This window comes from Podarcis bocagei, assembly GCF_964188305.1.
Source record: "Podarcis bocagei genome assembly, chromosome: 5".
Taxonomy (NCBI): Eukaryota; Metazoa; Chordata; class Lepidosauria; order Squamata; family Lacertidae; genus Podarcis; species Podarcis bocagei.
In genome coordinates this window covers 91,317,213-91,333,612 of record NC_138129.1, presented here as the reverse complement: position 1 = coordinate 91,333,612, position 16,400 = coordinate 91,317,213, and the positions used below count along the sequence as shown (strand labels likewise).

At 41.8% G+C, this 16,400-nt stretch overlaps 1 protein-coding gene across 1 annotated transcript in view; it reads left to right on the top strand.

The window, feature by feature from the left end:
- Positions 1-379: 379 nt before the first annotated feature.
- The window catches only part of PRG4 (proteoglycan 4), a 41,258-nt gene continuing 25,237 nt past the window's right edge, over positions 380-16,400 (top strand). The window contains exons 1-4 of the mRNA XM_081194265.1: positions 380-457; positions 1,536-1,634; positions 9,543-9,662; positions 14,271-14,531. Coding sequence (XP_081050391.1) covers positions 1,562-1,634; positions 9,543-9,662; positions 14,271-14,531 — 454 coding nt within the window. The 5' untranslated portion in view covers positions 380-457; positions 1,536-1,561. The remainder of the gene's footprint in view (positions 458-1,535; positions 1,635-9,542; positions 9,663-14,270; positions 14,532-16,400) is intronic.

Genomic DNA, 16,400 nt, shown 5'->3' with positions numbered 1-16,400 from the left:
CTACAGTAACCCCCAATCAGTGGTATTCCTCCACACTCTCCCCAAAACAATGTGACTATGTGCTTCAACATGTACTTCACATTTTAAAGTTTCTCTTTTGTTTTATTTGACATGATGATCTGCTACTGCTATTCAGTGCAAACGCCTGCCAGATCCATCTCTTCTCTCGGGACAGTTTGTTCGCTTAACTAAAATATTCTAAATGTGTTGACTAATAAGTCTAAATTTATTTATTTTTCATAGTCATTTTTCTTAATGGGAGTGTTTTCCAGATGGTGCTGTCTAGTCTTCTGGGATGGTTTCCAATAGATGTGGAAAATTTGCTGTCATGGGTTGTCACAGTTGGTTTTGTCTAACATGCTGCCTAATTAGTTCATCCCAATAGATTCTCACCAATATATACCGGTATATATAAGCATTTGCAGAATCACTGCAAACAGAAACAGCCATTGGGAAGGTAAGCATAACATCTCTTTTCTGTTACAGAACTTCGTTCAAAGGGTTCATACCCTTTAAGGACACCCAGAAACAAAATGTTGAGAATGTAATGGATAAATATAGACTACAATGTAAGGGTGATATCCAACCAAGTCATAAACCAAGTAGACCCATTGAAATCAATGGACTTTCAGTGGGTCTACTCTGAGTAGGACTTAGTTGGATTATTTGATTATTTTAAGCATTGTTTGGGATTGACAGATCTTTTTATGTGGAAAGATTATGCCTACATTTTAAAAGATTATAATTATAGGTATATATACAGGGTAGAAATTAAATATAAATAATTAACATGTGGTTTGAAACAATAATATTTCTAAAAAACCAATAGGGCATTTAAAAATTGCATGTTACAAATTTTAGTGTATAATATAGTAAATTATATTATATAATCTACTATATATGAGCTGTGAAATATAATTTATGTAACAATAGGAATGAAGGTGATAATAGGTTCAATATATATTTAAAAGTAACCCAAAGTTATTGAATGTGTTCATTTTGTGCATGTCCATTTTATCTTTAGAAATTGTTAAAAAGAGGATGCATTGGATCACATGAGTTTTAGATATTATTCATTTTACAGAGCTGAGTGTGGTTGAACATAAATTACTTAACAATCATAATATGACTTTTTAAACCTCTTTGGAATTTTTGTTTAATGAATAGTGGTATATTAATATTTTTATAAATAAATCTACATAGAATTTATCTAGCACTTTTCTTTGGCAAAGTATGTTATAGACTCTGACTTTTTAAATCTTCTGCTACATATTCTTCATGCTCAGCTGATATGAAATATATAATTTATATGCATTTTCCTAGGTCGATGTTAAAATGGCAATTCTGTCCACACTTACTTGGGAGCAAGTCCCACTGAACTCAGTGTAGCTTACTTCTAAGTAGACATTGTACAGGATTGCCCTGTGAGCTTACAAATAACATATCACATCAAAATTATGAAGAGTGTATATATCTGGATATTGGAAATATGATGATGAAAATAATAATAAACTTTTTATTTTGTTTATTTTAAGGAAAGAGGTATTCCCTGAAAATCACCATGGCATGGAATATATATCGGATCTCCCTTATTTTGCTTTCAGTGTTCCTGGCACAGCAAGTTTCTTCACAAGGTATTGTAAAATGTCAAGCAAAAGCACTATTTTTTAAGGAGCTAATGACTCACGGCTCAACCCATAACTAATTTGAAGCAAAGTATTAAGATTTAATCGGAATAAAAGCACATTTAGGCAACCATAATGCTGGAGCTTATGATGGCCATGTGAATTTTGTCAAGAAATATGACAAATATTTTGAAAATTTTTGTCAAGAAACATGACAAATATGACCTTCAGGATAATTGTTTCTATTTTTAAGTATATACTGTACAACAAAAATTACTCAATAATTTTAAAATAGCACATATTTTTACATGTTTCTGTAATATTCATAATGTGTGCATAATACAGAAACTAAGGGTATGGTGAAGTTAAAGTTAAGAACTTTTTAAGTCCCATTAAAGAGGAAATAAATTATGACCCTTACAAAGATTTAACTTTGACTAAACTGTGTGCAGTGACCCGGGGTGTACATCAGTTTCCATTCATTACAGTCTAAGAATCTGATCTCTTCTTTTTATTTTTTGCTGTTTTTCATCCATGGTGAAGATGTCCCTAATTAAGGACAGAAATTAAGGGTTTTATGTTGTATCAGTGTGTGGCACACCTTGTGGTTTCAGTGAACTGTAAGAAGTCACTTAATGTCTATACTTCGGCTACACTCTCTGTTAGAAACCAGATCATGTCTTCTCAAATGCTTATACAGTGGATTACTTAAACTTCACAAAATAATTTATATGTTTCAATTCTTCCTCTGAAATGTTATGGTCATATGTCTGTCCAGTTTGTGTTGTTTGAAAAAATATGACCATTGTCTTCCGTATTGTGTACATGTTGTTTCTTGTCGTGTCTGGCTGCAACTCCTTGAGTAATTTCATTTGGCTTGTCTACTAAGTGTTTGGTCTTCGTTGGTCAAAGTGAAGGGTGCCTTGGTATAGTGAACAACTCAATAACAAGTCAATAAGTCCAACACACACACACACACACACACACACACACCATTTGCCTAGAATCACACTCTTCATCTGATTCTGTACTAGCTCTGTACTAGCCCCAAACTGAGGCTGTTGTGATCCTAGTGAGATTTCCTATCCTATTTGAACATTAAATAGTTGTTCAATCTGACAGAGGAAAATGAAAATGTTTTGTGTCTATGGATCACACATGTTTTTTGCTTGGAACTGAAACTGTGAATCAGTGGTGTGTGGTCAGTGGACTAGGAAGACTAAGCTAGTCCCGTAAATGGTCCCCTGGTGCCTCCTTCTCAAAGCCCTGGAAGCTTCTGCCCGGCTTAGGAAGGGAGGCACAATACTCTGATGAGTCCAAGAGCCCTCTCTCCACCTTCCCAAACCCCACCCGTCTTTGGGAAGGAGGCAGGAGGGCTGCAGTATCCTGTCAGAGGCCCGGCGCATCGTTTCCAATGCCCAGGGCTTAGGAAAGGAGGCATGATGCTCACACACGTGACATCGACATGTCGTGACATTGCAAATGCACCTGCCTGCTCCCTGAATCGCCCTCGCAAGTCGGCACCTCTGGCTGTAACTGTTCCCCTATGATAAAAACTCACAACAAGCCACTGTAATGGATGATGAGCCCTTTGAGAGTTTGCTTCCTGTGGCAAAATGTGGGGGGTCCTGTTTTTATGAGTATATGGAGCCACGCTGGAGATGCCAAATGAGGGGCAACCATTTTTGAACTAACTGTAGATGGAAGCATCGCTCTTCCTTTTCTTCCAAGTCTCTTCTTGTCGATGTACCTCTAGTCCACTTTCAAAATATCATAAAATCAGATCGGCATAAGAGCATAGGAAGCTCCCTCATACAGTGGTACCTCAGGTTACATATGCTTCAGGTTACATACGCTTCAGGTTACAGACTCTGCTAACCCAGAAATAGTGCTTCAGGTTAAGAACTTTGCTTCAGGATGAGAACAGAAATCGTGCTCCTGCGGCGCGGCAGCAGCAGGAGGCCCCATTAGCTAAAGTGGTGCTTCAGGTTAAGAACAGTTTCAGGTTAAGAACACACTTCCTGAACGAATTAATAACTTAACCCGAGGTACCACTGTACTGAGTCACACCCTTCGCCCTTCTAGTTCTGTATTGTCCACACTGAGTGGCAGTGACCCCCTGGGGCAGGCATGGCCAAACTTGGCCCTCCAGCTGTTTTGGGGCTACAACTCCCATCATCCCTAGCTAACAGGGCCAGTGGTCAGGGATGATGGGAATTGTAGTTCCAAAACAGCTGGAGGGCCAGGTTTGGCCATGCCTGCCCTAGGGATTCAGACAGCCTCCCTTACTAAGCAACCTGGATTTTCTGCATGCAAAACAGATGCTCCACCACTGCCTTAACTACACTTTTTGTTGTTGCTAAAACCAGAGTAGATGTCAGCTAGTTTCACGACATGAGAAAAGTGAACATTATGCTGGAGCATAAACACAGCCTACCTCTGATATATTGTAGGCCCTGTGTGGCAACTGGAGTTAAGCAAGAATTTGCTTAAAGCCTAATGAATGGGGTTGCTGTAACAGTGGATAGTCCATGTTCTGGACAATCCTTCCTTGGAGAAAGGGTGACTGCCTGAAGGACTCAGAACAGTGACTCTCCAAATATATGGAATAACTACCCAATTCCAATGAGATAGCAGGGTCATATTAAGCAACACTGAAATGTTTTCAGGCATCGTGAATAATGAGCATAGTGGAATGGTTTTTAGCTGAAGGGCTTGCAAAAGCACGAAATTATTTTAAGGACTGATATGGTCCAGTGAATTGGGCACGTTGTCCAAGAACCAGAACCAGCTATAATATCCTTAGGACAATAAAAGATTCCCCCCGGTAGCATACCCTATATTATATAGCTCAGGTGCGCCAACTTGAATAAAATATTGAGGGGTCCCAGGTAATCCCCACTCTGCAAAACTGGTCACATGATGTGGCGCACAGACGTCATCAGATATTTTAGGGGGGCGGCGACAAAGAGACCTCGGCCCCTAGGAGTTGGCTCCTGTGATATAGCTCAAGTGATGGGAGCAAACTTCTAACGTGTTTTCTGTTACTGAACTCTGTTCTTTGACAACACACAGTGGGCTGCAACCAATTTTAGTTCTACTTAGCATAGGCCCATTGAAATGAATGGATATGGTTAACTTAATTTCCATTGGTCTACTCATAAAACCTAGCTGAATTCTTAACCGAGGCATAGGCAAAAACGGGCCTCCAGATGTTTTGAGACTACGTTTCCCATCATACCTGACCACTGGTCCTGCTAGCTAGGGATGACGGGAGTTGTAGTCCAAAAACATCTGGAGGGCCGAGTTTGCCTATGCCTGACTTAACCCATAATGCTTCAGCTGGCTATGTAAACACATATTTTTTTAAGTCAAACTGTTTTTTGGTTTTTTTTAAAGAACCCATACAACCTCACAACTCTGGATATCAAATTAGCTGCTTATTTTAGTAGGGTGTTCAAGATAAAGCAAAATGTCATTGACGTCAGCATTGAACTATGTTCAGTTCATACCAACCTGCAGAATATATTAAAGCAGTTCTTAATTGAACAGATGTAGGTAAGATCCAAAGCAGCCTGGATACAAGCCCACATGAACACAGTGGGGTTTGCCCAGCTTCTGATAGGCCACAGCTTCCCCACTTTCTCTGGCAAAAAGAAGAATTTGGTGACTATGACAGGAGCTAGGTTGAAGCTAATAATAATAATAATAATAATAATAATAATAATAATAATAATAATACGTCGTCTGGTCCATGGCATGCTCTGGTCCATGGGGTCACAAAGAGTCAGACACGACTAAATGACTATTTAGCAACAGCAACAACAACACCTTTATTGTCAATGTACAACCTGTGAGAGCCAGTGTGGTGTAGTGGTTAAGAGCGGTAGTCTCGTAATCTGGGGAACCAGGTCCGCGTCTCCCCTCCTCCACATGCAGCTGCTGGGTGACCTTGGGCCAGTCCCAGTTCTTTAAGTCTCTCAGCCCCACTCACCTCACAGAGTGTTTGTTGTGGGGGAGGAAGGGAAAGGAGACTGTTAGCCGCTTTGAGACTCCTTTGGGTAGTGATAAAGCGGGATATCAAATCCAAACTCTTTTTCTTCTTCTGTGTACAATGAAATTAACCGAGCCTCCTTCCCCTCCCCCCCACAAACACTCAGTCTCACTGCACTCTGTGTGCTTGTTGCACAACACACCAATCCTGAAAGTCAGTTGCACTATATTATTTTCCGTTCAGCAGCCTAACAGCCCACGGATAGAAACTGTTTTTTAGCCTGTTGGTACGACTGATTATACTTCTATATCTCCTGCCCGAGGGTAGAAAATTAAAGAGGTGCTGGCCGGGGTGTGAATCATCCCTGAGAATTTTCCTCGCTCTCCTAAGGCATTGATCCCTTGCGATGTCATTTTGGGGGCTCAGGGGACAGCCCATGATATCATGTGCTGTGTTCACCACCCTCTGTAAAGACTTTCTATCTGTGGCTGTCAAACCAATGTACCACACTGTAATATGAGAGGACACTTTCTTTTGTGGAAGGTCATCAATTGTTCTTTCGCAAGACCCCGAGAAAATGGAGTCTCTGTTTGGCCTTCCTAACCACCTGAGTTATACTGTTTTTCCAAGTGAGGTCTTCACTAAGGTAAACTCCCAGGAATTTAAAGGAAGAGACTCTCTCCACACAACCTGCCCTGATATACAACAGGGCTAGTTCCCCTCTCTTCCTCCGAAAGTCCAACACCATCTATATGATTCATCATATCACAATGAATATGCATATTTTTTAAAAAAAAAAGTGGTGAGGGGAAACAACGCAACAATGCTTTGCCATTTGTTCTTTTCTAACATACGATTCTGGTTTGGCAATGTTTACAGCCATATTGTGTGATTTTTAGATATATCAAGCTGTGCAGGGAGATGTGGGGAAGGGTATTCTAGGAATCATGGCTGCCAGTGTGATAGTAGCTGCCTTCTCTACATGGAGTGCTGCCCAGATTACAAGACAAGCTGCGTTGGAGGTAAGTCTTCGACCGCAGTCATTTTTTAAAGCTCCGGTATGAATAAGGACGGGTATGTTCACTTAAGGCAGTGGTTTTCAAACTCTTTGGGGGAGCTTATTAGGGATTTTCCCAACAAGAAGATCATGAATGGTAGATGAGTTGTGCTGCAAGTAGGGATGTTAGTTTTGGTCCCACCCCCCCCCCCCCGTTTTCTCATTTTTCTGGTATTAAGTTCTGTTCTCCCCGTTAGTTTGTCTTGTGTGTGCATGTATAGCAACATGAAAATTCATCAGCATTCTCCTAGTACTCTTTTGAATGCAATTTTGCCTTAAAAAATGCAGTTTTTTGTGTTATTTTTACTAATGCATTTTTATGCACTTTAACTAGTGTACATATTACTTGGGCAAAGAACTGCCTTGCAAAATTCAGAGCAGTGCAAGCCTCTTAATTTGTGCATTGTTTCAAGACTTGTGAATTAGGTAAAGGTAAAGGGACCCCTGACCATTGGGTCCAGTTGTGGCCGACACTGGGGTTGAGGCACTCATCTCGCTTTATTGGCCGAGGGAGCCGGCATACAGCTTCCGGGTTATGTGGCCAGCATGACTAAGCCGCTTCTGGCAAACCAGAGCAGCGCACGGAAACGCCGTTTACCTTCCCGCCGGAGCGGTACCTATTTATCTACTTGCACTTTGATGTGCTTTCGAACTGCTAGGTTGGCAGGAGCAGGGACCGAGCAATGGGAGCTCACCCTGTTGCAGGGATTCAAACCGCTGACCTTCTGATCGGCAAGCTCTCGGCTCTGTGGATTAACCCACAGAGCCACCCGCGTCCCTGTGAATTAGGTAGGTTCGCCTTTAAATGGGAACCGAAATTCTCCCCGCCCCATCCCTGCCTGCAAGTCAGCAAGTCTGACCTGATCTGCTGTCATATGCAGTTGCAAGAGGGTCGGGTGCATGTCAAGATGGGGAGTCCTATCAGTTTGTGTATGGTCGACATATAAGCCCAACTATGCAATGTACATGAATTCCCCAGCAAATATGCTGTGGGACTCCTTAGCAGAAGAACAAGCTGATTTTGAAATGGGAAAAAGTTCCATAATGGTCAAAAGCGGTGACAGCTCGAGGTTTGAGGGGTTACACATAGATGGGCCTCCTCAGGAATATCCGCTGGTGTTGGCAGTGGCTGTGGCAGAGTTTAAGGGCGGCTAGGACCTGCCTTTTTAATTTTTTGCAATGGCCAGAGCAGCCAACCCAGAGGGCATTCTAGGAAATATGCAGTAAATGGTTGCTTGCAGACCTAGCCACTTGATATGAGAGGAGACCCTGAGCAGACATCAGGGCTGTTGGACTCCGCAGGATCCCTCTAGAATGCTAGGTGGAAGTTTGAATAACCACTGCCTTAAGATCCTTCTCTTTGGTACATGTTACTTGTTGTCTTGTGTTTTGGATGTTCCTTTTTGTGTCATCTCTTCTCTCTCTCTCTCTCTCTCTCTCTCTCTCTCTCTCTCTCATATATTGGTGAATATTTTTCATTGTGATCTGCAAACTCAGTCCTGCCAGTTCTCCTGGCACAATTTTGAGACGTGTATGAGTAATTCCTGTGGGTGGTGGCAGAAACATGTAATGCCATGTGAATAACTTCGACATGCAATTTGTTCCTGTGTGATACTCCTCAGGGAACCAAAGTGCACTTCACAATACAACTGGGGAACAAATATTATGGATAACCAGTCAAATTATCCAAGAGGAACTCAATAGTTTCTTAAAATCACGTTGTGGAAATTGAGCTTCTTGCATTCCGAAAGCTTTATATGCATGACTTTTGAAATGTCCTGTATTTTTCGAGTACGTTATTTAGATTCCAATGCAAACAGACACATTTGGCTGAATCTTCCCCGTGCCAAGTCAACACAAGCAAACTCTCTGGTTCCTTGTTAGCTGCATTACATAGGAACCAATTCAAATCAGTTGACGTTCCAGTACTGTATATGCCATATATTTTGTGACAGTGAGCTTTGCAGAACCAATAGCCATAGACACAATAGTCTTGTAGACATGTTCCACAACTGCTTGCCAGACAAATAGACAAAGATGTACATAACATGCTGTATTTTCCCTGTTGGTTATCTGCAAACTTCTAGCATGAAATAATAATAATAATAATAATAATAATAATAATAATAATAATAATAATAATAAATTTTATTTATATCCCGCCCTCCCCAGCCGAAGCCGGGCTCAGGGCGGCTAACAACAATAAAACAGTACAACAGTCAAAGAATATAAAAAGATATGTATCATTCACACACTATACCTAATATACTACGGTATTAACTTTCAAATGACATGATATGATAAACGACATGATTCTTCTGAGAATTTCTCATTAGATTAACACAGGAATAATGAGGATGGGTTAAAGAGGACCACAGCATAGATTCTAAAGGATATCCATTAGTGAATTTGAACTTGCACAGATGTTATAAATAAATTCAGAGATCCATGATTCATGATGGCACCGACTGCTCTTTTTACATGAAAAAATCCAAGGTTGTATCCAATGAAGTCTCTTTGTTGAATGTTCTTTGATCAAGTGAGGGCTTTGATCAGTGGATCGGGGAGGGAGGAGCTTCTTGCTGGCTCCGCCCCTGCAGTTCCACCATGACACCTCCCACACTGTTCTGGAGGGTCCACCAACCCTCTGAAGCGCACAGCAGCAGGGAGGGGCAATCGGCACATATCACCTTCCACCCTGTACCGCTGGTGAAGGTCTCTGTTGGATCACAGTGCCTTCCCTAAGTGAAGGGACAGCTTTGGAAACACCCTCAAATATAGGACCCAGATAGCATCCTCATTAAAACAGATTTCCTTCATGTAGGTGAAGAAAACGGTACTAACATTCTTTCATCATCCTGTGTAGAACTGTCTTGCAAAGGACGTTGCTCTGAGAGTTTTGAAAGGGGGAGACCGTGCGACTGCGATGCAGATTGTGACAGATACGGCAAGTGTTGTCCAGATTACGAAGAAGCATGCTTAGTAGGTGAGTGTCGTAAGCACTTCATTGCCTTTCAAGCTCAAGAGGCTAATCAAAGGTTCAACCTCAGGATCTATTTCCAGTGTCAATACTGCAACACAGCTCAGTTGTTAGAGCATGAGGCTCTTAATCTCAGGGCTGTGGGTTCAAGCCCTACAATGGGCAAAAGATTCCTGCATTGCAGGGCAATAGCTAGATGACCCTTGCGGTCCTTTCCAACTCCACAGGTCTATGATTCTAAGATTTACTAGAACTAGAACTTCTGCTTTTAGCTATATGATTGCCAGTTATCAATTTTGTTATAATGGTTGTATCATCATGGGATGTGGGTAGCGCTGTCGTCTAAACCACTGAGCTTCTTGGGTCTGCCGATCAGAAGGTCGGCAGTTCGAATGCCCGCAACAGAGTGAGCTCCCGTTGCTCTGTCCCAGCTCTTGCCAACCTAGCAGTTCGAAAGCACACCAGTGCAAGTAGAGGTACCACTGTGGCGGGAAGGTAAATGGTGTTTCCGTGTGCTCTGGTTTCCGTCACGGTGTCCTGTTGTGCCAGAAGCGGTTTAGTCCTGCTGGCACATGACTGGAAAGCTGTCTGTGGACAAACACTGGCTCCCTCGGCCTGAAAGCGAGGTGAGCGCCACTACCCAACAGTCGCCTTTGACTGGACTTAACTGTCCAGGGGTCCTTTACCTTTACAGTGGTACCTCGTGTTACGTATCGTCCCCCTTACAAATGCTTCGGGTTACGTGCTCCACTAACCTGGAAGTAGATGCCCTTTGTTGCAAACTTTGCCCCGGAATGTGAGCGGAAATTGCGCTCTGGCGGTGCTGCAGCAACTGGAGGCGCCATTAGCAAAAGCGCACCTCATGTTACGAGCAGTTTCTGGTTACGAATGGACCTCCGGAACGGATTAAGTTCGTAACTGGAGGTACCACTGTACCTATAATACAAGCTTGGGAACTTTCATGTGTTGGCAGGGGAGTGAGGAAATTGGCTGTCTTCTGGCCAACACACCAGATGAAAATAACTGAACCCGCAATGGGGCTGTGTACATTTTAGAACAGGCTCTATTCCCATAGTTAATCATCCCAGTTACGAGTGTTATATAGACAGGGAGTTGGGTAAGCCTCAAACCCAGTGGTATTCTCAAGGGGCGCATAGGAATTTGCCTCGAGCTGAGTCAGACTATTGGTCTATCTAACTCGGTACTGTCTACACCAGCAGTGACTGACCTGTGGTTCGCCAAATGTTGTTAGATTCCAACTCCCATTAGCCCCGGTTGGGATTGCCAATGGTCAGGATTTTATGGGAGTTGCAGTCCAACAGCATTTGCAAGGTCATCTACACAACAGGGACTGGCAGCGGCTCTCCAGGGTTTCAGACAGAAGTCATGGAGATTCTAGGATCTGAACCTGGGATCTTTCATGTGCTTTGACACTGAGCTATAACCTTTCTCCAAGGTCGAAGCTTGCCATTGCTTCATTACAGGAGGAAGTTCAGGACACTGCTGCAATCAGGACAAAATGTACAGTCCGCTGGGTGGAATTATCCCTACAGCAAGATGCAATGTAGCTCTAGGAGCCTTTGCAATATCCTGTTCTCCTTCCACCTGCACTCGCCAGCAATAATGCTGAACATTCCGCCAGTTATACTATAAAACAGTAAAACTAAAAAAAAAACACAGCGGGGAATCAAAAGTTTGTGGAGTTCCATTTATTTATTTTCAAATTATTTTTATCCTTTATATGCCACCCACACCCACATTTACTGCCTCCTGTTTAACCCAGTCTGGATTTTCAGCAGACATCACTTCATTTGGCTTCAGTGGAGCCATGCCAGGGCAGAATTTGGTTGTAATAAAGGGGTAATAGAGTGGCCATGCCATGGCAGAATGCTGTGGAAAAATGGCCATGTTTGCCCCTAAGATAGTCCAGAGGGAATAAATGTTCTGTGAGTTTCCATTCACCACCAACAACAAAATCATTCCTTTAAAGTCAACTCCCAATTCCCCCCGCCTCCACCAGGACAATAAAGTCTTTTGGTGGCAGGTGATACTCTCAGAACCTAGGTCCCTGTTGAACAAATGCAAAGCGTTTCGGCAACTGGCGTGTGTGTTTAGCACGACCTAAACCATTTGGCGACTGCAAAGGCCCAGGCCATTGCAAAGTTCACTGCAAAGTTTACCCTGAACCTGTTGCACCAAATTGCCAGGTCAATGAAGCACCATTTTAATTCCCTACATATGCTTTGAAGCAGGGGTCAGCAAACTTTTTCAGCAGGGGGCCGGTCCACTGTCCCTCAGACCTTGTGGTGGGCACACAGTCCTCCCCAAAACAAAATGGCGGCCACCTCCAAAAGAACGGGGAAAAGGATATAAAGTGATTCAAAAACAGAAAGGTCTATTTTATTTGTTGTTGTTAAGAAAAAAAAAGTTTGAAAAAGTCCCTTCTTTTCCAGACACTCTTAAGTCTTGGTTGTCATTACTTTATGTCTATTGCTGGTGTGTTGCTGTAGATCAGGGGTCAGCAAACGTTTTCACCAGGGGGCTGGTCGACTGTCCCTCAGACCTTGTGGGGGGCCAGACTATTATTTTTTTGGGGGGGGGGATGAATGAATTCCTATGCCCCACAAATAACCCAGAGATGCATTTTAAATAAAAGGACACATTCTACTCATGTAAAAACACGCTGATTTCCTGGACTGTCTGTGGGCTGGTTTGAGAAGGCAATTGGACCGGATCCGGCCCCCGGGCCTTAGTTTGCCTACCCATGCTCTGAAGCAATGCTTAAGTTGAGAATAGTGTGGCTGATTTTTAATGACAGCTCATAGATGCCTGCCCCATCCCAGGACACTTACCTAAGGGGTCTCTTGAGATTAGAGCTAGCCTTGGAGAGTGGATATTTGGCTTGTTTCTCTGAAGGGTGAAATGTACAGAGGCAAACCACCACCCCCACCTCACGCCTTCATCTTCCTGGACAGGGGGAAATGGAGCATAGCTGTTTTGGATGTACGACACCAATATGTTTGTTTTTACGCACTGTTTATTTATTTTTATAAAGGAAGGGGGCATAGTGTTATTCGCTGTTCACTGTTATTGCTGTCTGTAATGTTAGAGTAATATTAGGGGCAGGATGAAAACAAGTCCAGAGGAACACAAAACGGAAATAAACAGGAAGCAAATGTTAAGGTTTAAACTAAAGCTGCCACTCATCTGCCCCACTTCGTTAAATCCACTGGCCACCTAGGAAGATCTCTGCTTCCCAATGTTCCATTACTGATAAATAAATAAAAAATGCTTTGTCGTGTTGATGAAACATCAGGAGGGGGATGTCTTAAGCTCATTGCACAGATTCAAAATAATGTAGAAGTATCGGCCTGCAACTGAGTCTATCAAAATGAGAATGTGGGTTCTCACTTTTTTGTGGGTTTTGTTATGTACTGAAGTTCTCACCCTGGGCCAGCAGGGGGATACTGTAGATAGTTTTCACTCAGGTCCACATACGCAAATAAGGGATTGAAAGTGACGTTCAGTGATTGGATAGTTACAGAAAATGGTTACTGTTGCGTTCTAGTGGAGCTCTATATAAGCAGGCTGGCTGAACCCTTCAGTTCAGTTCTTTTCTGGCCTGTGAATAAACAAGAGCTGTTTGAAGAATCACTGTGTCGTCTGATATGTTCACCCACAACTTAACAGGTTTTCTCATGCCTGCTTTCCTTGAATATATATTATAATGCATATTATACCTAAAACAGTCTCATCCGGAGATTAAGGGTTGCATTCACTGTTAAGTCATATTTAGAAATAGATCCATGACAAACAGGTTCACTGGTTTCAGTGCATAAATACTGTTTGTAATATTTGTGAATTCATTGATTTTTCTTTTAAAATGTAACACAGTATATACAATAACTGCCTAAATATGTCAAAATGAATATTAGGCCTCATTCCACCTGATGCCCCTAGGGTGCAGGCTAGCTGAATGTGGACATCCATAAGCATAACATGTACTTATTGCTACCCCAATTGATCTGATCCTGCTTAATTTGTTACCTGGAAGGATATGATTTTGGAACAGCAGCTTACAAGGGCAGAGCAGTATAAAGAACTGTGCGTAAAGCTCTTCTGCAAACATTTAATTTTAAAAATATTGGGACTTTTGGTGAGGCAGCACAGCAGAATGTGGCAAATCAGAGGTGAAGCCTGGGGAGTTAAAAATGAGACGTAAGAAACCTAGTTTTTTTGGAAACTAGTGTTTGCAAAAGTAACATTTTTGAAAAGAAATATTAAAAAATAATAATTGTCTAGTAGCACCTTAGAGACCAACTAAGTTTGTTCTTTTGTTCTTGGTATGAGCTTTTGTGTGCATGCACACTTCTTCAGATACGAAATGCACAAACTTAGTCTCTAAGCTGCTACTGGACATTAAAAAAAAAAAAAATTATATATATTTTTACTGCATCAGACCAACACAGCTACCAACTTGAATTTTTGAAAAGGTGAGTTTATTTAACAAGCCTTTTGCTTAAAACTGTGAATTGAAAATGGTAAACAACAATGCTAATTTTGGTATTAGAAGAAAAACCTGAACTGAAATTTGAGTTTTATGCCTGGTTGCAGTTCCGACTACTCCGGCACCCACCACCACCACCACGGTCCCAACAACAACTACAACGACGACCACAACCACGCCTCTGCCAATGACCACCACGGCCAAACCATCAACTACAACACCAAAGCCAAAGTCTACAACCAAACGCTCTCCCAAACTTAAGCCCAAGCCCAAACCCAAGCCTAAACCCAAACCCAAAATGAAACCTAAACCCATCCCTCCAAAGAAGAAAAAGAAGCAAAAGAAAGTGTCTCATGAAATAATGGAAGGTATGAAAAAGTATACGTGATATGGACTTCTTGGAGTTGTGTGTAGACTTATTTTTTCTTAGTTCTGTGATTCATCGCGATTTACAGTAATTGTGAGCCTTGAGAGAGATGGCAGGGTTGCAGAAAAGAAAATGGAACTCACTGAAGCTTCAATATGTTGATGAATCCTTTTACTGATTCTCCAAGCTCCATCTACCAATATTCTAAATGTCCTACCAGGTTGTGGCAAACTAATGCTGTGGTTCATATATCTGGAGCTTTTGCTACGTACAAGGTATCTCTCTCTGTCCTGGGCTCTTTTAAGATTGCCTGCATAGAGTAAAGCCCCCCCCCTCTCTCTCTGTGTGTGTGTGTTTTAAACCACAATCCTTTATCCATTGCCTTGCTATATAGGAATTGATCTTGATAATATACTCATGCCTTGAAAGTGGAAATACTTCTTGCAGACTAGTATTGGGGGAAGGGGAATCTATTTGTCAGGTTGATTACCTATCTTTCTTTCTTCTGAGTGTTTTGTGTGTGCCCACTTTCACTTGGCTAGGACCTCCCCACCCCCCAAGAGCCTGGGCATACCCACTGGGCTCACCACCACCTTTGAACACAAAAACTCCATATCCTATCAAACTGCTTTTGCAAGTCATTCAGTTTCAAAAATAGTTTGCCATGTAGCCTGGGTGGAGGCGGGAACTCTTTTAAGAAACCCAAGCCCAGAGTATTCCAATATGTAAACTACTCTGAGGATTTTTATATATTAAGTGAACAGCAGAATAGACAATTCTAACGTAAATAAATTTTATTTATAGATTCTTACATTTCTTCTGATGTAGAACCCAATGCACTATATGGCACCTTTCTTTTTTTCTTTTTTAAAAAAAATATATTTGGTTTTTCAAATTAAAATGTATATCAAACATAAATCATCAAAACAAGATTCCAATAAATCTCCTGGACTTCAATCCTCCCCCTTGTGAGTCCTACTATTAATTATTTCCTCCCACATCCTTTATGATGATCCAAATCTTTTACATCTCCATTGTGTCCAGAATTCACCCTTAGATTACAAGTGATATTCCAATCCTACTAATGATTTTAACTGTTTACAATGGTCTTTAAGATAAGTTATAATTTCTCCACATTCCTTATTGAAATTTTGGTCTTCCTGGTTTCTGATTCTTCTGGTCGTTTTGGCCATTTCAGCATAGTCCATCAGCTTCATCTGCCATTCTTCTCTGGTTGAGACTTGATTTTCTTTCCATCTCTGGGCCCACCTTTCCTCTGTTATAGAATTGTACATACATTTCCCCTGCAGTCTCCCATATAAGTACTGACCCAGACTTTGTTAGCTTCAGCAAGATGGTGGTCGCAAGTGCCTTCAAATCATACTCTGAGATCACCATGCAACCATTTGGGCTGCGGTCTATCTGTAAAGTGCTATTCCACCAGTGGATTCAACAGTGCAACAATTGCCCTGATTTGTTGACTCACAAACACATACGACTTTTCCAGATTAGGAGCAGGCAAGTTTTCCGGTGCTGGTGGTCCATGCTGAAAATACATCACGAGGTTGAAGCAGACAGTTGATTTGCACGTTTATTTTTCCGCATCATTTCCAGAAACGTTCAAAATCGCATCAGGCTTCTTCCATTCACAATTCAGACTTTAAAATAAGACACTTTGAAAAGGGCCTTCTCTCTCTCTCTCTCTTTTTTAATAACTTTTTTATTCAAAATTAAAACAAAACATATTATCCAGAAACATATCATCCTTATTTCCCCCCATTTTTCCTCCCTCCCCTCCCTCCCCCCACAGAACCCACCCCAACCCCCGACTACCCTCAGTTCCAGTCTTTGATTTCTCTAAAAATGCTGT